The sequence below is a fragment of the Scardinius erythrophthalmus genome, assembly GCF_964197995.2.
Source record: "Scardinius erythrophthalmus genome assembly, chromosome: 10".
NCBI classification, from domain to species: Eukaryota; Metazoa; Chordata; class Actinopteri; order Cypriniformes; family Leuciscidae; genus Scardinius; species Scardinius erythrophthalmus.
Genome location: NC_138230.1, coordinates 14,984,216 through 15,011,803, shown reverse-complemented (window position 1 = coordinate 15,011,803; position 27,588 = coordinate 14,984,216). Strand labels below are relative to the sequence as shown.

Below are 27,588 nucleotides of genomic sequence, written 5' to 3'. Positions count from 1 at the left end.
TTATTCATTCCCTTTTTGACAGTTTGAAATGGCTGGTTTCAGAACTGCCAAAAGAGCTGCAGAAAACCGTAAATCATTCATTGTTGAGCTTGTACAAAAGTCTTTCTTTTATTTTTTACATTTAATTGCCATGTTCACTGACAGATAGTTAACACTTGAGATTGGGAATCATGTGAACTTACAAAGGTGTCATGCTGCAGTAGCTTTGAAAGGTTTGGGTTGTACGTGTCTTGTTGAAAGCTAAAATAGCTGTCACTTGGAAGACAGGCATTTTATATGTTCTGTAGTTTCAAGTATCTAACTTAATAAAGTCGGGACTACATCCACTAACGATGTAAAGAATATCAGAAAGGAAACAGACCTGCCAACACCAATCATTATTTAACTTCATCAAAGCAACATTATGAAACATTTTGCATCTGTCTTAGGTCTCAAAAACTTGTTTGTACCGTTTTAATGGCGTCTTGCTATTGTTGTAGGTGGGTTGGTGGGAGAATGGAGTGCTGCGTCTGCGTTACCCGCCCTGGTCCCGGTACGGCCCCTTCCTCAAACCTCTGGATGATTCCCAGCACTTGCGCGTTGTTACTTTGGAGGAGAGGCCCTTCGTCATCGTAGAGCCTGCTGATCCTGGAACAGGCTCCTGCATCAGAGACTCTGTTCCGTGCCGTCTGCCACTCAACAACAGGTCAAGGTTCAGTCTGTGCATTTTTAGACTAGAAATGTTCAACATTTGAGGTTATCACTTTAGCAAATGTGGCAGTGAATATGCAGATGTTGCAAATTACATTCACATTACCCCAGGGGCATTAATTCCCCGTCCTGTCGCTAGCACTGATGGAATTTAAATAAATTAGAAATTCACGTAGAAATAGAAGAGGTTGATCAATGATTGTTCTGTGTTAGAGCACTTTACTTCATTTACCTTATTTAAATGGAGAATTTCTCAAAACTCTTCCTGGTCTAGCATACAGAGCCTAGGTGAATAGCAGAAAAACTGTAAGAATAACATGCCCAGGTGATATTTCACCTCAAAATTAAGAAAGATAATGGAAATTGGATTTCAATTAATTAGATTATGATTTTGTTTAACCAACAAAATTTTTTTAGTTTGTTCATGACATTTTCATTATAATTAAGCATATTTACCGTAAATATGCTTAATTATAATGGAAATGTCATGAAAAATGTAGTTGGTTAAACAAAATCATAATGGAATTAATTAAAATGTAATTTCCATTATCTTTCTTAATAATTTATCCCACAGATTCTCGTTCTCATTTTTGGAAAGATGTATATGTTTATATATGATAGTTATTGCAGTGGCGAATCTCATTTGATTCTTAATGAGAATTACTAAATGCTCAAAAGTAGTTACGGTAATGACAGTAAGGGGAAATGTACTTAAAGGGGTCCTATTATGCCATTTTACGAAGTATTGATTTTGTTTTTTGGGGGTGTACTAGAATATGTTTTAATGCTTGATTGTTCAAAAAACGCCTTATTTTTTCACATATTTACATTTATTACAGCTCCTCTTTCCCTAGTCTGGTTGAACGCGTCGTTTTTGATGAAGCCCCTCCTTACGAAATACGAAATGTGCTGTGATTGGTTAGCTGGCCCAGTGTGTGTCGTGATTGGCACCGCTTAGCGTGTGTTCGGGAAATGTCCCGCCCCTCCATAACCAAGAGCTCTACTCAGATGTAAATATTAACGATGGCGATTCGAGCCCGATTCAGACTCTGACAATGTTAACGAACAAGAGGAACGTGCAGAACGGATTTCAAGCATGGACTTTGCAACCACGGATTTCACAGGACGTTTCAGAGTGGTATTTTATTTATTTTTATATATATATATATATATAGATAAGATGTTATCCACAATTGAATCATATTTGTTGGAAAACTATGGTAATACAAACAGTAATTAATCACAAAATCATGGATAATTTTTCTAAGGGGCAGTCTTACAAAAGCAAGAGCGTACAAAAGCTACAGTAAACAAAACATCTATACTGTAATGTTAATTAGCAGGCTAGCGGAGGCAAAGCTTTGGCCTTCGTTTACATCATAGCTATCATAGCAACTATATAAAACGTATAATTGGAACTGTTAATAGAAAACACAACTACAGATAAAAGACAAACACATACTTACAAGTTGTGATCCCGGGTCAATTTGCTGTTTATAGATCATAACTTGAATGTATGTCTTTTATTTGTAGTTGGGAAAATGGGAACTGCTACATCTTTCAGGAGAAGCTTTTGAGCCTAGCCTGCATTGTACTCTCTTCTGGAAGCTGTTCTCCGTAAAATGTGCAGCACACAGACAAACATTGAGGTTATAATGTTCAAGAACATTGTTTAAAATCAATTTTTAACCACTCTAAGTTCATCAGCCTTAGGACAAACTTTTTCCAGGATGGAAAAAAACAGCGACAACACACTTCATCTTCCCTAGCGCAGCTCATCCAGGCCTCGTCAACTTTTTTGCGTATTCCGTGGGCGGAGATTATTTAAATGAGGAACATTATGACTTCATAAGATCCGGAAAAAAGGTAAAAGTTGATTTTGTTAAATAAAATATCTCCCTTTGGATTGGTCTTTGAGCTTTGTAACCTTGCGGATCTTTTTTATGCTCAAACAGCAACATTACACACTAACTAAAATTGAAAAAAATTGCATAATAGAACCCCTTTAATATGCAAAAGTCACATTGTCTTCAAATTTTTTTTTTTGTGTTATATTTTTGGTTGAAATATGGAATACAATATTTTGATAAATAGCCTATTTCTATTTGATCAAAACTCCAGTTTCTATGGAGTAGTGCTGTTTTTTAAAACAGCAGAACCATTTCCTTTAAGAATCGTAATGCTTTATGCTGATAGACCCCAGATCATGTGTGTTTGCTTTAGGTGACACAGCACTGAATTCTAAGCAGGGACGTTCATTTAGTTTCTTTGGCTTGGTTTCTCTACATTATTTCTTTCTTTTGTCACTGTCCCCTTTCTGTTTCTTTTTTCCCTTTCTATGTCTTTCTCTTCTTCTTCTTTTCAATTACAGCATGGTTGTTGAGGGCATTCAATCCATGAAGCACTGCTGCAAAGGCTTCTGTATTGATGTTCTCAAGCGTCTGGCTAAAATAGTGGGCTTCACCTATGACCTCTATCTGGTGACCAATGGCAGGCATGGAAAGAACATAGATGGAGAGTGGAATGGAATGGTCGGGGAGGTCAGGCCCTCATCTTATCTCTTGACTATTTATTGACCCTGATTTTATTATCACAAAGTTCACTGAATTCAGGTCCAAAAATTGTGACACACACAGATGAAGCACCAGGCTAAATATGCAAGCTAATGTTCTTGAATATAAATTATAAATGTATCATTTCACTTTTTTATATGTCCAAACTCTGCAACATTCAAATAATAAAAGTCAGTAATAGTTACAATCTTGACAAATCTGTTCACTTTTAATCCTATTTCTCTGTTCGTAATGTTATTAGCCTCTTTCCCCACCAGGTGGTGTCCAAGCGGGCCGACATGGCGATCGGCTCCCTGACTATTAATGAAGAGAGGTCAGAGGTTGTGGAGTTCTCTGTTCCGTTTGTGGAGACTGGCATCAGTGTCATGGTATCTCGTAGCAACGGCACTGTGTCACCATCTGCTTTCCTCGGTAAGAAAGTAGGAAGGAGCATTAGACTTCATTTTTACATTTAGGCATTTGACAGACAGTATCTGTTTCCTTGGGAATCAAACCCTTGACCTTGGTTTTGCCAGCACTGTGCTCTGCCAATTGAGCTACAGGCTTCATATTACTTCTGGTTTAGTGTTATATCATGTTGCACACTTGCCAAATGAGGATTTTTATACAAATCTTTAAATAATCTCGTACTTTGCAAACCAACTTGGCTTCTTCCTAACAATGAATGTTTTTTAAATGTTAAGCTGGCATACATACAACCGGCGTAGCGTCATAGAACGTCTCTGAAAAGGTTCATGCCCACTTTTAGGGGAAAACAATCCGGCGAGCACCATACACAGTAACGGATTGAGGACGTGTACTAATCCTTACAAACATGTAATTTGTATTTAAACATTTTTTTTTCACACAGTAGGCTACCCCTATTATGCATTTGTATTTAATTATTTTTTTCCACACAGTATTTTTTATTTTTTATTTTATTTTAAATACATTTCCATGTATTTATGCCCATCTCTGCCTGCCATCATCATCAATATCTTGCTATTATGGAAATATCATGAATTACGGATGATGCTATCGAAAGCTAAATCAGGCTAGTTGTATAGCTGGACAGAAAAGTGCACTCAGTAGCTACTCTAAATATAAAGACACAATATTATACATTTAAAGATACAATATTATACATTTAAAGATGTTTACTTCTTAAACCCGTAGTAAAATCATTCACTGGCTACCTGGTGACTCGATGAGGTACGAGTAAATGTCCGGGTAAACCACTGGGTTGGGTTGTTAGACCAATTTGACGCTGGTAGAATGAAAAGGATATGTTTTTAAGTTGCCCAAATTAAGTTTATAAATGTATCGTTCATGCTCTATGGAAGGCAGGGTGGACATATAATTACTCGACATATTTCATCTAAGTGATTTCTGAAGTTATACACGTCTGCCGGCTGTGTACGGACGTTGTTTTGTGCCGCTATTTTGTATTGAAGTCTATGGGAAGTCTGGCTTGTTTTCCCCTAAAAAGGGGCGGTTACGAAATTGACAGTTAAGTTCCCGGATGTGCCGGTTGTATGTATAAGGAATCAAATTTTCCTTGACAACTAATTTTGTATACAGATAAATGCATTAACAAATGACAAATCAATGACATCTATTGGGTAATTGGAAGCTTGAGATAAAAAGGAGAAAATATGATATATGCTATTATTACTAAACAATGAGAATGGTGATTTGTGAGAGAGTTCTTTAAGTCTTGTGTTGTTCCTGGCTAGGTGTGTAGCACCTACTGCTCTGCGTTTGTGCAGATTTTTTTTTTTTTTTAAGTTTGCAAAGAGGCTGTTAAATAGGCTGTTTTATTCAAAGTCATTTAGACTGGTCAATTAAATTTCAATTAAATTAAGGGAACCTTATGGCACGCGGAGGGGTAATCACAGAAGCACGCCCCTCCGGTCACGCAAATGGATTGTCAAATCTGCGCGTTATCGCAGGTTAAAATGTCACACTTTAATAGCATGTATTATAGCGCCTAACTTAAAACAGGCTGTGTGACTATGAGGAATAATTACCTCAAAATGTACTCTCACATGCAAGTTTATTTTAATAAAGTTCAACAAGCACTTTATTTTAATTAAATGCATACCTTTTTAGCTATTGTCACGTGCCAGTGATTATCCACGTGTGCCATGGGTTTCCGACCCCTGCTAGACTTATTGGCACAAAATACAAACACATTATAAATGGAGCTCAGAGGAAATATAAAGTGTTTTGAATGTCATCTATTCATTTGTTTTTGTTTTTCCACTATTGTAGAGCCGTACAGCCCAGCTGTGTGGGTTATGATGTTCGTCATGTGCCTGTCTGTGGTGGCTGTGACCGTATTTATATTCGAGTTCCTCAGCCCTGTTGGATATAACCGAAGCTTACAGAGCGGGAAGAGTATGTTATTTCTATGTTTTAAGGTTTCGCTCTAGACATTTCTTGAATGTAATCAGCAATGAAAGATTTGTTTACAGATTGTTATTATCATTGTAAGCATGTTCCACAATTCACCTCGAGCTATCTTCTCTCTTTTCTCATGTGTCTTACTGTTGTCTCTCTTTACACTTCCTGTTATCATCATGTCATAATAAGACATGTCTCATTTGGCCTTCCTGTGTTTTTCTTCTCCCAGAGTTAGGAGGTTCAAAGTTCACCATAGGGAAATCTATTTGGCTGCTATGGGCTCTGGTGTTTAATAACTCTGTTCCTGTGGAAAACCCGAGAGGCACCACCAGTAAGATAATGGTGCTGGTCTGGGCTTTCTTTGCTGTCATCTTCCTAGCCAGCTACACCGCTAACCTGGCTGCTTTCATGATCCAAGAAGAATACATCGACACTGTGTCGGGCCTCAGTGATAAGAAGGTAGACAGTAATATTATTGTTTAATTAGTAACAAATGTCCCTCTTTTTAGCTATTACGTTGAAAAATAATGGCCTGGTTTCACAGACGACTTAGATTAAGCCAGGATTAGACCATAGTTCAATTAGAACAATTAAGTGGCTTTTATAAACATTCCTTAGAAAAAAAAAACTTTACTGGTGTGTATCTTGAGACAAAACAACAGCACTGACATGTTTTAAGATATGCCAGAGAAAATTGCTTTTAGTTAAAACAGTTCAGACATGCATTTTAGTCTGAGACTAGGCTTAAGCCTTGTCTGTGAAACCGGGGGAATAATTATGATTAGATATGTTTTATATTTGTGTAATAATACATATTGTTTGCAAATAAGATGATTGTTATATTGAGGTGTTTTCAATGTATAATTGTATACGTATTTATCATTTATAATCATCATAATGTATCTACCACTATTGAATATTTAATTGTTTCTCCCTTTTTTAAGGCTTAGATTACCATTTAGCACTAACTTATATTGATAGATTATGGTAATGCATAATATTGTGACGCCTAATTTAAAAACAAACAAAAAACATTGTTTGGTTTTAGCAATGCAGGGTATGAATCAAATATTTATCATATCAGCAGTGTAATTTTAGTATTATTTATATACTACAGTATTTATTAACTTATTGAATTAACTTTTTTGTATATTTTCAGTTTGATTAATTTTAGTACTTAAACTTATTTCAGTTAGTTGCCAACTCAACATTTCTAATTTTCATTAACCCTTTTTTTTAGTTTGTCATTTATAATTTATATTTGATTTTATTTCAGTTAAAACAGTTGGTAACACTTTCTATGAAGCCCAATGCTTATAATTATTTATATACCCCATTTATACTTAAGTATGACTATTCTATAAATATATTTATAAAGACTCATTAAGACCTTTACTGCTTTATAAGAACAGTTATAGTTTCATTTATATTATTTTTTATAATTACTTAAGTCATGCATTTGCTTTTTTCATTCACATTCTCATAATCCATTATACACTGATTTATAAATGATCAAATATAAAATAGTTCCAGAGACACTTGTTTGCTGTACCAGTTATTTATCAATTATGTCTTTAATGGCTAACGTTTGCATTAGAGGTCATGAATGGCAATTTTGATTTGTTAAAATCTATATGTCAGCCATATGCATAGTATTGCTTATAGCAGTTTGGAATTATACTTTAAAAAAATATTGTTGCAGTGTTTTGCTAGTATGTAACATTAAAAAAGATGATTTATTTCCCAACTATTTGTATTAATGATTTTTGTGTTGTTGTTTTTTTCATTATTTTATTACAGGAATTATTGTTCATTAGTTACATTTACACATCTTCATGATTTCTTAACATTTGCTTTAGGAAAATTGCATCCTATGTTTTCACTTTATTTAAAGCCATCAATGATGCATTTATAGAGGTTAGTAACTGTATTATCACTTACAATAAGTGTTTATAAGATCACTGCTATTAATAACAATATCTCACTTATTTGACAGAAATAATAAACAATTAATAATATTAAAAAGTCATAGTAACCATAATATAATAACATTAAAGCAATGCAGGTTGCATCTTTATAAATACATTTATGGATCCATGTGACATACGACTAATTAATACTTATAAATCAGTGTATAATGGATTATAAGCATGCGCATTGAGACAGCCAAATGAATCTATGTGACTTATAAGTTATTATAAAAATTATATAAATGTAACTTAACTGTTCTTATAATGCAGAATAGGTCTTAATGAGTCTTTATAACTATATTTATAAAATAGTTATACTTATAAATAAGTATAAATGGAGCTATAATTCATTATTCATAAGTAATCGGTTTACTTTAGCTCAACTTAAAAAAAAATTTACACATCACATTTCTATAGTCGATTGAAAGTAAAAATACTCTTTCAACCAAAGAGATTTGTTTAATTAGCATTAAATTATAAATTATTATAGAAAGTACAATGCACAATATGGTTGAATAAGTCCCGCCTTCTAAATAAAACAGCCAATCGCTGATTGATAAAGTCACTGCAGCTGCCGTTAGAAGCTCTGGTTGCTATAGAACAGTCAGTGTTCTGAGACGCATGCTTAGGACTGCAGGTGTGCATCGGCTGGTCCAACCTGAAAAATAAGCTTTTTTTAACGCTATTTGAGAATAAGAAATGAGACCGTTGTTCTCAGATTTCATTGGTGATTTAAAATTCTTAAATATATTCATAAGCTTGGTTCAACAGCTTTGGAGAATTTGATGAGATAAAGATATTTCAAAGATGGCCGCCGAGTGAAATAACTTGCCTAAAGGGACTTTGGTATTGGTCACAATTTTAATATCGGTGCATCCCTATTTACTGGACCTAAAGTGTACTAAACTGAGCTGTGAATTTTTTATATAAGCTGAAATTGTGATTTATAACAATAACTGACATCACTGTAATATTATCACACACTGTTAATCTTTTGAAACTGGCCTCATTTGAATGTGAACCAGACATTTGTTTGTGTGGAGGAGTTGGGGCCAAATTATGCAAATAAATCATCGGCCTATAATCACATAAAGCAATGATTTGATTTTCATTCTTTTAAACCCCCATTAGAATCCCCCTCCCCCCTCCCCCACCCCTTGGGTTTCCCATCATTGTTAGCCAAATGATTAATTAACTAAAACTCAGAGGCCTAAACTGTAATCTCATATTTCAGAAACCTAATGAAGTATCTCCCACTGTCGTTTTCAGTTTCAACATCCCACAGATCAGTATCCTCCCTTACGATTCGGCACTGTCCCAAACGGGAGTACGGAAGAGAATATACGGAGCAATTACCCCAACATGCATCAGTACATGGTGAGGAACAACCAGAGAGGAGTGGAAGAAGCCATCGACAACCTTAAAACCGGGTGAGTGAATGACGACCAGTGTTAAAGACAATATAAAAATGATACGAATGACTCTAAAATCTGATTGGGTGATCCAGGTTCAAATGTGTACACGCACTCTCGGAAGAATCTATAGGTTAATCCATGTGTATAAACTGTATCTATAATGAGCGTTTTACATGGCCAGCTTGACAAAAAAAAAAAATCTTCCAAACTCTAGCTTCAATCCTGTCTTTTCGTCTCTATTTCCAAGGAGGGTGTGAAGATTGACTTTCATCCTTGGTGCTATGTCACTGGAAGGACCAAACATTCAGCAGGCATTACTATCACCACAGGATACTACTCATTTAACTTGATTTGTTACAGTTCTTGCAGGGCGAGCATGTTTTTGATGTCTCTCGCTTACTCCAGTCAAACTTCATTTATTTTATTTACGTTTTCATTTCATTTATTTATATTTAAAATGTATTCATGTAGCAGATATTTTTATCCAAAGTGACTTACAAGTGAGGAACATCACAAGCAATTTGTTATAATGGTGCAGTAACTAGTTACACTACCGTTCAAAAGTCAGTTAGGTTTTTTTAAAGAAAGTAATCCTTTTATTCAGCAAAAATGCATTAAATCATTCAAAATTAACTGTGAAGACCTTTGCATTGTTTTAAAGGAATTCTCTTTCAAATAAATGCTGCTCTTTTGAACTTTCTATTCTTCAAAGAATCATAAAAAAGCATCACGTTTTTCACAAATATTAAGCAGCGCAACTGTTTTCAATACTGATAATAATAAGAAATGATCCTTAAACACGAATAAATTACATTTTAAAATATACTGAAATAGAAAAATACTTTTTATTTATTATCTATTAAATATTTTTTGTCAAATGTTGTCAAATCAATTTTCGAACGTAACGTGACAGCCCTACTTCAGAGTAGTCTCAGCCTCTGACGCCATGTCCACGAACTGATAGCTAAACGTCTAACGCACATGGCACGCAAAATTGGAAACACTTCAGGAGTTTCAAAGCTGCCATCTGATTGGTTGAATTCTACCAGATTTCCGGGAGTGTCGCATTCTTTAAACAAACCCCCTCATGGAGGAAAGTCGTTGTGTTTACAACTGTGACAATGAGTACTTATCAGGGTCAACTAAATGCTAGATATTCAAAAGTATGTGAAGTTCACGGCATAGACTCTTTAAAATACGTCCAAGAATTTGGAAACGAACTGTGATTGGTTGCTTTACATGCCAATCAGCCGACCTCTAAGCGTTCCTTGGCCAATGAAAGCTGCACTGGAGTTCGGACCTTGTGCCGTCAGCCTGAAGTTCTGGCCACACGAGACTACCTTAATAGTAGCAGAATGTGTTTTATTAGTGTCATATTGAGAGTGACCATAGTTGTGGCAGCCTTAGTGTAGAGGCATTGGTGGTATTATAGTTTTCCTGTAATGGTGCTTTAATGTGTCGAGTCAGTTGACACCACTCTGCATGATACTAGTTTAGGAAACAAACTTTTTAAAAAAGCTTTGTCAGACTTTGTTATACAAAGAAAATTTGACGTCATTCGATTTTCTTCTGGTAGTGTTTATTCATTTAAAGAAGCAATTCTGCACTTGTGCATTATTAATTTGCTGCTCCGCATCATAAGATGCCATGATAGTTCCACAATTATTAAATAGTTGTGTAGTATCAACACGGCCTCACTGCCCTTGGATCTGTCTGCTCGAGTGTGTGTGTGTGTGTGTGTATAGGCGCCTTAAAACTCAAGTCCCTGCATTATGCATACAAAGGGCGTGAATATGCGTCCCATTTCAAAAAAAGGTTATGCTTGCAGGCTAGAATATACACCTTTGCAATTTCTCGTGAAGATTTCATCTGGCGTTCATCAGCACTTGGTTTGTATAATAGTTGCAGCCTGCAGAGTGAGTCTTTCACTTTCAAGCCGCGCAATTCAAGGCAGGCCTGCCAGCCAGGCCACCATCTAGGTGCCAGCTGACTCTCAAAGGCACTTGTTTACCTCAGTAGCCTACCTATTTCAGTGTTGCACTGTGGGGTAGTATTCTGCACTATCAAACACCTGTCTGTGTGTGTTCTGTTCGTTTGGTTTCACCCTTACTGAAATGTGTGACTCATTTTCCCCCAAGGGCTCTGTTATGTTGGATTCAACACTTCTGACAAAAGCTTCCACCTTGAATGCTAATGCGGCGCTTGTTGGTCTTAGAGGGCCAAGTTGGGCTTGTTAATAACCTCAAGGTGTTCTTAGCAGGAGTTTGAAGAGTACCCAGTAATAAGCTGTCAATTTGGGTTTTTGCTGCAAAGACGTTGGCATGTTACAAGGTGGGGAAAATACGATCAAAGAAAAGAGGCATTCCAGTGCATCTGACTCTGATAAGGCACAATGCTTCCTTGACTTTTGCAACTTTCTTTTATGTCTTGACTGTAATAGACTCACCTGCTAAATTATTTAGCACTGTGAATATGCAGTAATAAGATTAAAGAGGAGTGTTGCATTATTTTAAGAACGCAAGTGGTGCCTGTAGATGCAGATGTCCCCTTTTTTGCCTGTTTTATCACGCAGCAAGGTGGACGGTTTTAGTCTGATTGCTTAGAAAAATAATTGCACAAATGACACATGATGATGAGCATTACATTACAAACTGTGGAAGAAATATGTATTTGTATGACGCAGCACAGCCACAGCTCAGATATCGTGGGATACTTGAGCCTGCCAATCTGGTCCCAATTTCAGGTGGGATTTTTTTTATTTGAAGACCAGTGTCTCCACAAATTAGTCGTCCTATTATGCGCTGCTCATTTCAGCATGCGCACAGCCAGACAATAACAACGTTCTTTGGTGCTATTCTGCAAAGTGCTTGTGCGCATAAATTATCACATTTATGGCAAAGAAACAAAACGTGTCTCAGAAAACTCTTGAGGTATTTGATTATCCGCCTGTATGTAAAAACAGACTATTCATGGATGAAGTAGCTCTTTACTTTAGGCTTATTCATGCTTCCCTAGGAGCTTGTCATTTCCTTTTCTTCACCTTTTAATTTTTTTAATATGTTTAATACTGAATTTTTAGCAGTATTTTTATTACTCCAGTCTTCAGCGTCACACAATCCTTCAGAAATCATTCTAATATGCTGATTTGGTGGTCTAGAAACATTTCTTCTTATTATTATAAGTGTTGAAACCAGTTTGCTGCTCAATATTTTTGTGGAACATTTTTGTTTCAGGATTTTTAATAAATTTAAAGTTTAAAAGAATGGCATTTATGTAAAATAGATTTTTTTTTTTAACAACATAAAATTCTTTACCGTCACTATTAATCAATTTAATACATCCTTGCTGAATAAAAGTATTCATTGCATAAATAAATAAAAAAAATAAAAAAAGATTTTGAGATATTTTGAGTAAAATCTCTATAAAATTATTTGTAAAAATTCTAACTCATAGAAAGGTAATAGAAAAAGAATGGAAATCCATGGGTCTTTTAAGGCAGGTGCCAGTAGAAATACAGGAGTAATAAAAAAAAAAATCCAAGTCCTAAACAGGATTTTCAGTGCTGTTAAGCCAACAGATGCATGGTGTAGGTGATTGGTGCTTGATTGGCTCCACTAATTACCCATTACAAACTATTTAGTTTCGGAATGGGATTTCCCTAAAGATCATCAATGTTTTTGTCTTTACATGTAACAATCAATAAAGTGATAATTAGTCTCTTAAAGTGATTTCCCAATGTCTTGTTGTTTTGTTTCCGATTTTCCTTTTTCTCTCTCCAGCAAACTGGATGCATTCATATATGATGCGGCCGTCCTGAATTACATGGCTCGTAAAGACGAGGGCTGCAAAGTAATGACCATCGGCTCTGGTAAAGTGTTCGCTACAACAGGATATGGCATTGCCTTACACAAGAACTCCCGCTGGAAGCGGCCGCTAGATCTTGCCCTGCTGCAGCTTGTTGGAGATGGTAAGAGAATGTTTTTTTTTTTTTTTTTTTGAGTGGTGTTAAACTTGTTATTCAGATTTTCTGGGGTGTCTCCCTCTCTCCCCATCTCCCATATGCATACATTCACATGCTTTTCTCCAGAATTACTTGTTTTTTGCTTTGATGAGGCTCTTTGATGAGGAACCTAGTGAGTTGCCCCATACTGATTAAACACTAAATGTGAAAGGGAGCTGGAAGTCTCATTGAAATATGATAAATGAAATTAGAAAAAGTGTCACAGCAAATGAACACAATTATGAATAGCCAAAGGGTCACTTCAGTAAACGGTGCGGTAGTCGAACGCCTCGATTTTTAATTTTGACGCGTTCCAATTTGGATTGGAATTCTCATTAGGGCTGGTTTTTGCTTGTTTGAATAAATAAATATAATGAAAAATATTATGATTTCAGTTCCTGTGATTAAATTTCCCATTACCTAAGCCATAGTTCAAGGCCATATTATCATGAATTGAAACACATTATTAACCCATGGGTCAATGCAGTTATGTTTTTGTTTTGTTTCATATGAAAAGAGGATTTAGTCTTATCTCTTTCCCTCCTTCGGAGTGAAGGAATAATCCCCGATATAAATCCTACATCTAAATGCATATGTCGTTTTCTTTCTTTTTTCTCCCAGAAATATGATCTTGTCATTCCTTTATTTTTTCCACAGTGACATTTTCACTCTGATAAATGCACTAATGGCTATTGTTGGGAGGTAGGCCCATCAGTCTAGAGCTTTCATCTCCAAACTACTCTGGGCCTGTCTTATCACAAGAGCCTCAAAACCAGGCCATTTCAGACCTCCATCAAAGCTGTTATTATCCTCCAGTCTCTCTTTCTCTGCCTCTCTCTTTCCTCCTCCTTGCCTTTCATGATTCTTTTGCTCTCTTTTTTCTTTTCCATTTTCACCTTTTTGTGAACATAGTGTAATAATAATCGAAGCTAAACCAAGATCTCCACTGTCAGGAGATTTGAATTAAAGACTCACTTTTCCCAACAATACGGTTAGTTTCTAGTACTATTTTACTTTTTTTTACTTTTTTTTCATTCTCTACCTTCTGTCCATCTGTCTGTTTGCTTGACTGCTTATCTTTCGTGCTTCTTATCTCCTGTCATTGTGCCCATCTTTTCATTAATTTCAGATGAGATTGACATGCTTGAACGACTCTGGTTGTCTGGGATCTGCCATAATGATAAGATTGAGGTGATGAGTTCCAAACTAGACATAGACAACATGGCAGGAGTCTTCTATATGCTTCTGGTTGCCATGGGCCTAAGTCTGCTGGTGTTTGCATGGGAGCATCTTGTCTACTGGAAGCTTCGCCACTGTATGGGCCGCTCAGGAGGACTTGACTTCCTGCTGGCTTTCAGTCGGGTGAGTGACCCTAATAATATAGAAATATTATGTCTTTGAATTAATTTAGTTAAAATGTTAATGCATTCAGTTCATTTTTAAGGGACGTTAACTAAATGATATAGGGTACTTATTGTTCTTCAATTTGTGTTAATGGCACTCAGAATATATATGCATTTTTTTTTTCAACCACTGACCCACAGTCCTCCGCTGGTGATTGCATTAACATTTTTATGAATGATGGTGTTTCATTTTTTGAGCTTCAATGATTATTCAATTTCATTATATAAAGGCTGCAAATTACTTTTATTAAACGTCCCATCTGGGTTTGATTTATAAAAAAATAATTTGTAGGAGAATGGTTTTCTTGGTAATTTAGGCTGCTGATAAACAGGTGCTCATGTAGAGGAGTGTGTCTCTGTGTAAGAGAGAGATTTTTCAAACTGTTTCATCAGTTCTGAATTATTCCTATTATTATTATATTTTTAAATGACAAAAAACAGATTAATTTTAATATCAAATTAAATAAATATGTTAATGGTGCTTAAAATAGTGTTAAAAACTAATAATGCACTAATAAATGTATTAATGATTATTTCTTATGAAACTCTGTTGATATTAGAGAAAGGTAATAAAATACATTAAGAAACAACAATAATTGTGCCATAATAATTGTGACTTCATTCCAGCTCTGCAAACTAAAACCAGTAACTCAGGAAATGTAAAAATGAACCTAAACAAAACGGAAATGATTAGAATTTCTTTGCAAGTAAAAGTCAAGATTACCCTTTTTGCAATTCTTGTTACTTGCAACAAGAACAAAGACTGACACGCAGTAATCTGGTGTTAAATCCTTAGAAGGGAACTTTGCAGCACACTCCTTTAATTCCTGTCATTTCTGAAATGTGATGGCATATCCAGCATTTCCACTGCACACAGAGAGGGATTTTATGAAAGCCCCTAACTTCTCTCATAGTAATGAATAACAGAGGAAGATGACAGAAGATGGATTACTTATTCATTCTGTATTATCAATGTGTGTCTTTGTTTACATTATGGAAAGAATGAGAAGAACCTTAAATTCCCAAACAGGCTTTCTTTGAGACAAATGTCAGGCAGTTAGGTTAGATGGGACACTCAAACAGTGAGGTCAGCACTGCCATTACCTCAGAGAAAGGTTAGCTGAGCTTTACAGTGTGTACTCTTGCATCATCAAAGCACTGGGAGCTTTACAGTTTCATTATTATGGTAATGTTTCACGTCTTTACAGAGACATTTTCCAAGCATCTAAATCTGTTTGTATGTCACCGAGGGGAAATATTATGATATCCTGAACTGTTTGCTAAATAAATATTTTGCTTGTTATTTCTTACAGGGAATGTACAGCTGCTGCAATTTTGAGGATGAAAGAGATCATGGATGTTCCCAAAGCACACTTCCTCAATATCATCATGTTTCTACAGTTCCTCCTCCTCCGCCACCTCATGTGATCTCTACAGCCATGGCCAATCCCACTATCACTAAGGCACAACAACAGCAGCAACAACAAAAGCAACACCACCAGCAGCCACCACCAGTATACAATACTCTTCTTCCCGGCTCTCCTCCGTCAGGTGGACATTCTGGAATGGCTCTAGGGCCATCGAACAGTCCCATTCTTGGAGCACCTATGCCTTGCTCTACTTTCCTACCACGCCATGATCGCCGATTAGCTGTGGTAGATCGGTGGACACGTCCAAAGGTGGGCCCTGAGAAGCCCGTTGGTGTGAGCAGTGGGATTACAGACTTAACACAATTCCAAGGCATGCCCCCTCACTGGGGTGCAGGAATAACTGGAGGGGACGGGGGTCTGGATGAGTACAAGAGATACTATGGGCCAATTGATCCAGAGGGCTTAGGGGTATCTGCAGAGCCTCAAAACATGGGCACTCAAACTCCAAAAACTAAGCATCGAGGGACAAAATCCTCTGGAAATCCACGGTTACCTCCTAAAGGTCAAGCTTCTGGACACTTGCCAATTAACCCTACTTTGCCACATCCTTCTCCACCCCATCAATCTATCTGGAGGAGAAGCAGCTTCTCAAAAAGGAAGGGCTCAGGGCCACTGTACGAAAACATCCTTCCACTTGGAAGAAGAGGTGGCGGCAGATATGGAATGAGGGATTCTGGTGGAAGAAGAGGACGTCGTCCTCCTCCCCTTCCCCTGCCTATACCGGTGCCCCTCTCTTCCCCAACACAAACTCCACCCTCGCCTTCTCCATCTATATGTTACACATCCACTTCCTCCAGCAGCTCCAGCACCTCCAGTTCATCCTCTTCTACAGAGTCAGTTTCCCGATCCAATTCTCCCTCCTCTTCATCATCGTACACATCATCACAGAGCTTCAGATACCGGGCAGATGTTCAAGACATGTATGAGGACTACGACACCGATGAGCTTACAGAGGAATCAAGCTTGCTTTTGGGGAGGAGAAAAAGTCGTTCTCGTATGTCTTCTCGATCCCTGCCCAGCAGTCCCCCACCTCCACCTATACCACCCCGTAAACCTTGCCCACAAAGGGCGCAGGTGAGAGATAGAGCAGGCAGTCAGCTTGCACAGCTTCAAGAGTGGTGGGCGTCTTGGGGGGAGAAAGAAAAAGGTAGAAGAGCAGCTGGAGATAGAAACGTTAAGGAGGAGAAACGGCATCACAAAGAAAGGGAAAGGGAGAGAAAGAGGAGGAAGAAGGGTAGAAAGAAAAAGAAGAGAGAAGAGCGTGAAAGAGAAAGGGAGCGTAAAAGACGTAAAGTGAAAAAGAAAAAGAAAAAAGAGGAGAAATCCAGAAGAAGAGAGAGGGAAAAGCGACCTGAACAAGGGGAAGTGGATGTGGACAGGAAAGATGTTTTTGAAAAAGGAATGGGACAGGAATGTTATTCCTATCCTGCACTGAGGCGGAGCTCTTTCCGAAAAAAGAGTGAAAGCTCTACCAAGAGTTATGAGTGGGATATTATCAGAGATGGAGTAAAAAGAGATAGGGATGATCAAGGAGGAGATAATGAAGAAGGCAGTAGGGGAAAGGAAAGGCATCACAGAAGCCCAAAATCCCTTCGCCACTCCAGGCCAAGGTCCAACAACAAGCATTTTTCCACCTCAAACAAACCTTCTTCAACCGTCAAATTTTGGGGTAGTGGGAACCCAACTTCAGAGTCCCCATCGCCTTTTGTACCCCTACTTCCCATCACCTCTAAAAGACGAAAGTCTGTAGGCGCTGAGAGAGATGAGCATGGAAGAGCTGTAGAGAGTCGGCCCCTTTTGGAAAATCACAGTAGAGGTAAGCCTTGCTCGAGAGAAGGCCTGTCGTTTCACGAATGGGAATCCGAGGAAGAAGATGAAGAGTCTGAAGTGGAAAGAAGTAGGCCAGAAGAACAGGGGAGACGGCGAGAAAGCAGAGGAATGAACTCAGAGTCCGAAAGGGACAGAGAAAAAACTGTTGAGATATACACAGATGATGAAGGTTCCTCTGGAGAGTTTGGTAAGTTTGAGAGATACTGGGAGGGTCACGAAGGAAGGGCAGTTGGAGGCATTGGAGGAGGAGGATGGTTCTTTGGCACCTACCCTGCCAGAGAAAGAGGAAGCAGTATAAACAGTAGAGATGACTCCTTTTTGGGATTGGGTGGCAGAGAAAGTAGCTTGGGGTTCGGTGCAGGAACAGGATGGGGATCAGGAGGCTTAGGATCAAACCAGTGTCCTCCAACTCCATTGACTCCCCCACCACCTCGAAGATACTGGTCTGTAGATAAATTACCAGTCAAGACTGAAAAGAAATCTAAAAGCAGGTCTCAAGAGAAGAGTCGAGGCCATACATCCTGTTCCTGCCAGTCGCCCCATCACTCTGCCAGCACTCACTCCAAATGGAATCGTGTGACTTCTAGGAGTCAGGAGGAACTACTCCCCCACTGCCACAGTTTCAGCAGCAGCGTAAGGCCCAAACGGCAATCATCCAAACCAGATCGGGCTCAGAGCCAGGCAAAATCTGGAAGCCAATCCAACATCAATGCACAAAGACCACAGCGCTCAGACCGGTCCCGACAACCGCCATCCCCTCCTCAAAGTCTACCACCTTCTTTACCCTCTCCAATGGTCCCTGCACTCCCAGCACCACCCTCTTCCTCTCACCATATACATGTACCACCACCTACCTCCTCCTCCTCAGTTTCCTCCCCTTCAGTTGTCTCATCTACACCCGGTGCCCCACAGCCCTCCTCTTTGTCCTCCTCTAGTGCTAAGCTCCAATACCAGAAACTGCGGTCAGTTCCCCAACCCCAAAGGTATCAGTCCCCACATCTGCCCCTCAAAACCAAGAGCCTATGCTCCCGTCGAGGCTCTGCCCAATTCTCCAGTGTGGAGAGTGAGGTTTGAGGAACATAATTAAATGAAGAACATCAGCAAATAGCCCCAGGGGTGATCAAGTCACCTGCTCCTGCCACAAACTGTTAACTGTTCACAGCGGTCGAGTTGGGTTGTTTTCGCTGGCACCCTCCTCTTGCACAAAGCTCTAATGCTCCTTAGAGACAAACCTGGATTGGGATGTCACATAAATTGTAGCCCTTTCCCTTTTCTTGTGTAGGAATGGAATACTGCCATGCTGACAAATCTTGGTGATGTTAGCGAGGCTGTTCATATGGAATTGGCTTTGCTTCTCTTAACTTATTGGGGGCTTTAAGGTGGTGCGTCGATCATGTGGGTAAATGTGATTTTTGTTTTTTTGCTGCTCGATGGCTCAGGAATGATTTTTTCAAAGGGAGATTCTGAGGTCATAATACAACACCCTAACGATAGGGGTGTAACGATGCATTGTCATATCGAGATATCACGACATAAAAAAAATGCAACCAGATGTATAGTTGATGTAAATGATATGATTCACATAGTTAGTTTTATCCAAGGCTCAACTTACTGTATTTATATGGTATAATTCGCCCCAAAAAATGTATTCTGTCATCATGTACTCACCCTCATGTCGTTTCAAACTTATATGATTTTCGTTGAACTTCCAAACACAAATGAAGATATTTTTAATGAAACCTGAGAGATTTCTGTCCCTCCATTTAAAGTCCATTCCTCTTAAACTTAAAAGATCCAAAAAATGTCATAAAGGCATCGTAAAAATAATCAATCAAGTGGACTCTAATCCAAATTCAAGTCTTCTGAAAAGACACGGTGGATTTATATGATGAACTTCTTCTTATGATGAAGATTTACAACCATGCGCATACTGTAGTAAACACGGATGTTAAAATGCTTGCGCGACTTTAAAAAACAAAACAAAATTTGGATTAACTAACGATTTACAGTTTGGGAATTTTTACATTTTTGCAATTAGAACTGTGATTGATTGCATTGATCATCTGAAGCGCACACATAGGGGAACCGCGCTCTCAAAGTGAAAGCGTAAACATAATTTAAATCAATACATCACATTTAGTTTTAGTAGTATGATTATTCAAAGCATTTAAAAAATGTTTTAATGTTTATGAAGTTTCAGAGACATTATTACATTAAACTATTCTATATAATGTTGAATGTATAATAATGCAATGAGGGAATATTTGTGGGTCCTGATAATAAAATAATAATAATAATAAGTTGTAATAAAGTTGTAATCATAAAAACTCTCTTCTTTATTTTGGCTTAAAATATTGCTATGGTATCGTGAGTTTAGTATAAAATCGTGACATGAGCGTATCGTTACACCCCTACCTAACGCCCCACGCCTATCTTTTTTTTTTCCGCTCCTTTACTCTGAGCTCTGGATCATGATGTAGTTGTTGTGTATATTTGTTCAAAATATCTCAAGGGAAGCATACACAAAGAAAAGTAGCAATCCATTTTTCTCCTCTCGGAGCATTTTCCTTGACCTCCACCTTCTGCAAATTGACATATAGCACTCTGTGCGTTGTCGTCAGTGTTCGCATTCTTAGAAACAGGGTAAGTTAGCCATGACTGATAACATACAGTATTGTTTTACTGAAGCTGAATGCCAAACTTAAGTGGAGCTGATGTAGAGTCCTGTTCTGTTGAAACCATTTCACAGGTCCTCACCTTTCATTCTTATCCCTTGAGCAATACATAATTAACTACAATCAGCATTCAATACATATATTTTATATTTAAAAGTTATTTTATTATATATAATATATATGTTTTGTGATCTGGTTCAAAACAGTTGTGTCAAGTTATTAAAACTAAGAATATTAGCACTGTGCTGTATTACTACTAGGGCACATGCAATGTTTCAACTACCTATAATCGGTGACAGCCCTTCCCATCTCGACTGAATGTACATGTTGCCATGACAACACGGTGTGCTGCAACCAAGACACTTTTAAGATCGTACCTTTCTCAGCGTCTGAGCCAGTTAAGGTAGCTTTGAGCGCTGATGTTGTGAGTGCCAGGACGACAGGGCTAGCCATACTCCAGCACTGCACTCGCTAACTGTCAGTGATGAAAGACGCATCATCATTCAGAGAGCGATAAGCGAAGGAGAGCACTGTTTACAGTTTAACACTGTGTTTTTACACATTTTTTACAAGCTGCTCTGCTCTGCCATTTATTAGCTTCGGACACAATATCCATACTTGCTTAGCAAGTTTGCTTACGCTGTAGAATTAGCAAGCAAGGATAAACATGTCAAATGAGAGCAAAATAGAGCTGCAATTTTGTGCTTTTACTAGACATATGTTAATAAAAAAAAAATAAAAAAAGCCAGATCAAGTATTCTGTTAACTGTGAGGAAAAGACTGATTAGCAAACCAGTCAGGTAGATCTTTCGTTATATTTTGCGTTTACCATTAGCCAAAAGCTAGCATTTTTGAAGTGATCGCTATAATTGACTGTGAATAATGCTAAGGGCAATGCGTGTTGGCAGCAGGTCTGAGTCAACTATTTATTTTGTTTATACAGTATTTAAGTTTTTTCATTGTCTTTTAAGATTAATGGTCAATTTTGTAATTATATTGCCTTGGCAAAGCCAGCGTACTGTATTGAATCAAAATCCCCTCACCTTTCTGAACAAATCGGATGATGTTCAAGCTACATCGACCCCATCCAATAAGTGTGTGCCACTCAAACCAGCAACAGATAAAGGAGCAAACCATCATCTAAATCAGACTGTACTTTGCTGTTTGCTGATCAGTATCACACTGATGTTTCAGAGATGAATATATGCAGGTTATAAAATGTTTTAGGTTTCTTCTGATCACGTAAGCACATTACATGTTTTCACCAATGGAAAAATATTTACAGGTGACTACTATATACCAAACAAAATGCTGAAAATAATGCCGTAGGAATCATTTATGTTACATGTGGTCTAAAAAAAAAATGAGTCTGGAAAAATATGGAATTTAACTTTCAGACATGGCTTTGTCAAGCCAGCAGCAAAGTTTGGCCATTTTAAATTTGATTTGAAACATTGTATGTACTATGTTGTTATTTATACTTGTATGTACATTTATGTTATTGCATATTTGACACGGAACCACGCACAGTCCAACAAGCTAATTGTTTTTTGTGTGTGCTTGTAACTGCATCTGAGCCATATTTAGCTTATTTGTTGTATGCTGAGCTTTTTACAAGTAGTACTAATTAATTGGGGTATATTTTGTTGTCAACGGGGTAAAGCGTAATGTCAATAGACAATGAAGTACCAGAAACAATGGGTGATGATTGTTTTAATTTTTTAAACACAGATGACTTTTGTTTGGAGAAACCAGGAGGGCAGTAAAAAATCTTGTCAAATCTGACCAGAATCATAACACTCTGCCTCACTGTCATGAATTTCAGAGTAGTATTAATATTTAGAATATTTGGCAGCTTATGTATGTATATCCTTTTGACTCCAACTTTGTTGTGTAATATATGTGTCTGGATTACTTTATATATAGATGTACCTCATATATGTGTTTGTGTCGTTTAGATAGCAATAGAGAAATAGCTGTTCAGCTAAGCAGTATAGCTGAAGACAACTTCTGTTGGCAGACTTTATAATTAAGATGTGTTTCATGTATTAGCTGCGAAAAATATTTTTCAATTCTCTTTCCGTTCCATTGCGCACATCTTTGATAAAATATTTGGGCTGAATCAGCAAGGACCTTAAGATAATGCCCCACCCCCCCATTTTATTCATTCAAAATGATCAAATATCAGGCATATTGCACATGTTTTATTAGGAACCACCGCCACAAAGAATCTTAAAAAGGCCTTTTCTAGACATGCGTCTTGTTGTGTTGATGGTGTCTATGAAAGTAAATGTTTTGTTTGTTTGTTAATTACTCTAAGGAGAAGTCTCTTATCGAACAGCAGCAAATAAATATATACATATAGATATAAATTATATATTTCAACAGATAACATGCATATATATATATAATGTTTATCTACTAAATTGATTCTCTTTGAATTGATCTTCTTTTGTCTCTTTGTCCTCTTTCATCTCATAACAGCTGACATCAGAGACCAGTTTTCAACTGTGTTTTTATGAATAACATGGCCGACCACAATGAATTTATGTTGCAAATAACCAATGGCGTGTATGTGTCACTGTGGTGAAAGTTTTGGGACGAGGTGATGAAACTTTTGAGAACAGCTGTAGGCTCCACACTGGGATCACTATGAGCGTCCATCTTGACGTAGTAATAGATTTGACCTGGCTACGTCAAAACCATTGCAGTCTCCACGTGTCACACAGTTCTGGCTTTGAAAGCGGTGTGTGTGTGCGCTCTGTCTTTGCCAAGCTGCAGTGTGTTATGCTGAAAACTAATTCTAACACATGCGACGCTGCTCTGTAATACTTTATGATAATGTAGCTGAGCAGAGCCAGTTATGTTTTATGCCACTCTGTGCCAGGACGGTAGTGCCCCCCGGTACCACTGTGTTAGGTTCTTGTGCCATACTCCTCTCAGTAGGGGAGCCTCACCAGGGGGGCCACTCGCTGGGCCGCTCGACCATGGAAGACTATACTATGCTGTGCTACGAGCAGAACAGAATAAAAGACTTTTAATACGACTCTGTTTGGTCTGTTTTGTTGTTTCCAGCATGTGTTCAACAGAGAATGTTTGTGATTGACAACAAAAAGCGGCGAAGAATTGTTTAAGTCTTTGTTTTCTAGATTTCTGGGGAGAGGGGACTTAAAAAGAAAGAGTGAAAAGCCTTTTGAAATCGCTGGTGCAGGACGCCTATGTTTTGCCTTGATTAAAGCAGAGAATCTTTAGCAAGTTTTAATTGAGTTGGGAGAAAAGTTTGGAAACTTTAGTCTCTTATGCTCACCAAGGCTGCATTATTTGATTAAAAATACAGTAAAAACAGTAATGCGAAATAGAACTGTTTTCTATATGAATATATTTGAAATGTAATTTATTCCTGGGTTGGCAAAATTTTCTGCATCATTACTTCAGTGTCACGTGATCCATAAGAAATTATGCTAATTTGCTGCTCAAGAAACGACAAGGATAACATTGCAATTATCATTACCCTTCAAATAGCGCAAATTGAAATTGCGAATTGAAAATACGCCCAATGGAAACACGTCAATTGCGCAAAAACTCCCATTTATCGCAAAAAAGTTTTTACGCTCGCATGAGGTGGTTTTTCAGGCAATTCGAAAAAGGAATATTTCGCAAAACTGAAATAGTTTTTGCGCATTTACAGGTCACCTGACTTAGAAGGCGCGATGTGTTTGGACAGAATACGATACAGAGTTCTTTATTAAATTCATAAAACACAAAAGAATGACAGAAATACTGGATTCTAAACCTCAAAGAAATGTCACAATCAAGACCTCGGAGCAGAAATGAGTGAGAAAAACCCAGAAACACCTCATATGTGCCGCTCATAAGGGTCTTTCCTTGCCATTAATGCTTGGATAACACGCCTACGTTTCCTTTCATTAATATTAATAATGTCTAGTGTGGTACGTGGCTGTGATATATATAAACCTACCAACGTCCGTTGCCATGATTTTTGGAATGACTTATCGCGAGAGGAAAAAAATGACGCTTTAGTCGCATAACATCGGTTAATGGATAAGCCGTCATTTCGCAATAGTTTTTTTATCGATGTTTAGAAAAAAATCGCAAAAGTTTTGCGCAAATCTGTAATGGAAACGCGCCTAGTGTTGAAAACAGTTGTGCTGCTTAAATTTTTGTGGAAATGGTGATGCTTTTTGTAGGATTATTTGTAAGTTCAATGAACAGCATTTATTTGAATTTATTCAATTTATGTATTACATAAATTTAAAGCATTTATTAAATAGAAATATTTTGTAACATTACAAATGTATTCACTGTCACTTTCGAACAAGTTAATGCATCCTTGATGAATAAAAGATAAAATATTTTTTTTTTACCACAAATATTTTGTAGCAAATAAGTAAAAGTACTTATAAAAAAGCACAAAAGTAGCTAAACCCGTTTTCAACATTGAGAATAATAAGAAAAAGAAATGTTCTTGAGCAGCAAGAATGATTTCTGAAGAATCATGTGACACTGAAGTAATGATGCTGAAAATTCAGCTTTGCCTCACAGGAGTAAATTACATTTTTAAATTTATTAAAATAGAAAATTATTTTTTGTTCATTATTTGTTAATTATTTTAAATTGTAATAATATTTCACAAAATTACTGTTTTTTTTTATTATTAAAAAAAATTTAAATAAATGCAGCCTTGGTGAGCAAAAGAGACTACTTTCAAAAACTTTTGACAGGTGTACTGTATATACACTGTGTAATTTTAAAATTATATACTATAGTTTAATATTTACAAATATTTTGAATTTGTTTTTGTATTTTCAGTTTTATTAAGCTTTATTTTAATTTACTTTTAATATTTTTAAGTTTAACAATAACGTTGCAGTATAGCCTACACACAATTTTGTATATTTTTATCCTGTATATCTCCTAATATTTCTAAAGGCATTTTTTATTACTATTTTTTTTTTTTTTAAGACATTTTAAGAGAAACATCTGAAACTAAACTCTGAACTCTATTAAGTATCCAAAAATGTTCCTCTGGATAAATTAGATTCAAACATCACAGTAGCCTATACTTTTACAAAAACTTTGAGGGATGTAAATTCTACAAAACTGTAACTCGTATCTTAACACCTTGGCCATATTGAATTGCATGATGTCCACGGGTGTTGGCTTTGCAGTGGCATTACTTACTATTCACTATCCTAAGCAGGATTCCCAGATAAATCTACCATTTATTATTCGATTCCAAATATGCTAGCATCTGCTGTGAATTGAGCATGTGTGCTCTGCGAGAGTGAGTGAATTCTGCGGGAAATATTGGAAACATGAGATAAGAAAGCTACTGGACAACGGACACAAGCAGTTGTTATGCAGGAACATTAGAGATTGTATAACCCAAGAGAAACATAAGCATGTAAAATGCAGGTGACAGCAAATTTGCAGAAAGCGTTGCCTCCTCTTTTCACACTGAGGTGAAAGTAACTAGTATTACTCACTCCAGAGAGAAAAGCGAGAATGAGAGGTTACTGCGGGTTACCGAAGTAATAGATTGAGCATTTATCAAACATCAAACATTTTGAACAGACTGTTGCTGCAATCCCCCTCCTCATCTCTCTCTCTCTCTATCTCGTGTCATAAGTCTGAACTCTCTTCCCCATTTTTTAATTAGTTACAAATGCAAGATTTATGTAACCACACTGTTTCCATGCCAATATAATTACTCGATGGTGGCCATTTACTGGAGATTAATGGAGGAAATAAAAGGCGAGCTGTAAGAAAATCTTTACGTTTCAGAGCTGCAGTTGGAGGGTGTGAAGAGGAAGGAGAAACAGAGAAAGGCTTGTTCAATATACGCTTACTTGTAGGATTATATATAAATGAGTAGGTCTATACACCGATAGTGTTCGGTATTGATTTCATATCAAACTTTCTTTGCATCTGTTGCGTTGCTCTGAACGGCAATGCTTGTGATAGATGGTAATTCAAACAAACACTGATTCCGAATCTTTCAATTATGTCTTATCCCCGAACCAATTCTATTTGATGATGTGCCAGTGCAGGGGCGAGTATCTCTCCAGACTTTCGAAAGATTTTTCTCTCTCACCTCCTTTTCTGTGTAGTAGGATGTAGAGCAGAAATCAGGCCAAGGAGAAAGACGATAAGAGATGGAAAAAATCATATAGGCGGGTTTGAGAAAGATTGGGAGAAGGACAGACATACACAAAAGAGAGAAATCTGGGATTTGGGGGAGGGACTGGCTGGGAAAGCCAGATAAAATGACAAACATTAATTTGAAATTAATTTAACGGTGTGATTTACGAAAATGCACTGATAAACTGCTGCCTCTGGTGAAATGCACTCAGGAAAATTTCTATCTTGATAGAGCTCCTGCTATTGTATGGAAGTTGGATTACAGCATCACAGGAAATGGATGCCTGCAGTGAGATTATCCGACTTGAATCCTGAGAGGTGGAGGGCAGGAGCTCGCTAATCACTGTGACAATTAAAAGATACTCGAGGCACCATTTGGGGTTCCTCGGATCGTCACGCTGATAGAACCCTGAGGAGAACATCTACACATCCTTTTGAAGGTATCTCTAATACCTATTCCTTACTGACAAAACTTCAAATATGTGTTTCGAGTGCCTGAAGTGTTTTTAGAGATCTTGCAGGAACTTCCATTTTTAAAGGGTACCTAGAGGTTCTCCAGAGGTTTCTGCCTGCAGTGTGGCAATCTGAGAAACCCCAAATGGGGCATCTATCTTTTTGTTATAGTAATCTGTTTCTGTTCAAAACGAATCTTTAAAAACTTTTTCACTCAACAAGCCTCTTATATGTTTTGGCATATAGACCTTATTCAGAGCAGCGCCATAACAGGTATGAACGCAAGGCTGTGAGGGATAGGCTTACCGTGTTATCAATGGCAGCCATCCGCCGCTGTAAAAAAAAAGCTGGATAAAGCTCCTATTGCTGTTGTCTGGAGTTTTTTGTCAACTAAAATTTCTTGGAAAGATATTTTTGCAGTGTTTTGTTAGCAGAACGATCCAAAAACATTAAATAGCAGTACAACCCACTGAAGAGATGTAGGCCTACGTCTATCCCTCACACAGCCGTCTTTTCCGTTAAAAATCAAACATGGCGCTGATGTGAATAAGGTCTATATGCAAAATGATAAACTATCCTGGTATAAATTCAGATCACTGATG

At 37.4% G+C, this 27,588-nt stretch overlaps 1 protein-coding gene across 1 annotated transcript in view; it reads left to right on the top strand.

Annotated features, from left to right (window-relative positions):
- The window catches only part of grin2da (glutamate receptor, ionotropic, N-methyl D-aspartate 2D, a), a gene marked incomplete at both ends in the record, with an annotated part of 57,937 nt that extends 39,167 nt beyond the window's left edge, over positions 1-18,770 (top strand). Inside the window, 9 exons of the mRNA XM_081376521.1 lie at positions 480-685; positions 3,062-3,230; positions 3,521-3,674; positions 5,517-5,642; positions 5,878-6,107; positions 8,888-9,048; positions 12,813-13,000; positions 14,163-14,395; positions 15,750-18,770. Coding sequence (XP_081232647.1) covers positions 480-685; positions 3,062-3,230; positions 3,521-3,674; positions 5,517-5,642; positions 5,878-6,107; positions 8,888-9,048; positions 12,813-13,000; positions 14,163-14,395; positions 15,750-18,770 — 4,488 coding nt within the window. The remainder of the gene's footprint in view (positions 1-479; positions 686-3,061; positions 3,231-3,520; positions 3,675-5,516; positions 5,643-5,877; positions 6,108-8,887; positions 9,049-12,812; positions 13,001-14,162; positions 14,396-15,749) is intronic.
- Positions 18,771-27,588: the final 8,818 nt, after the last annotated feature.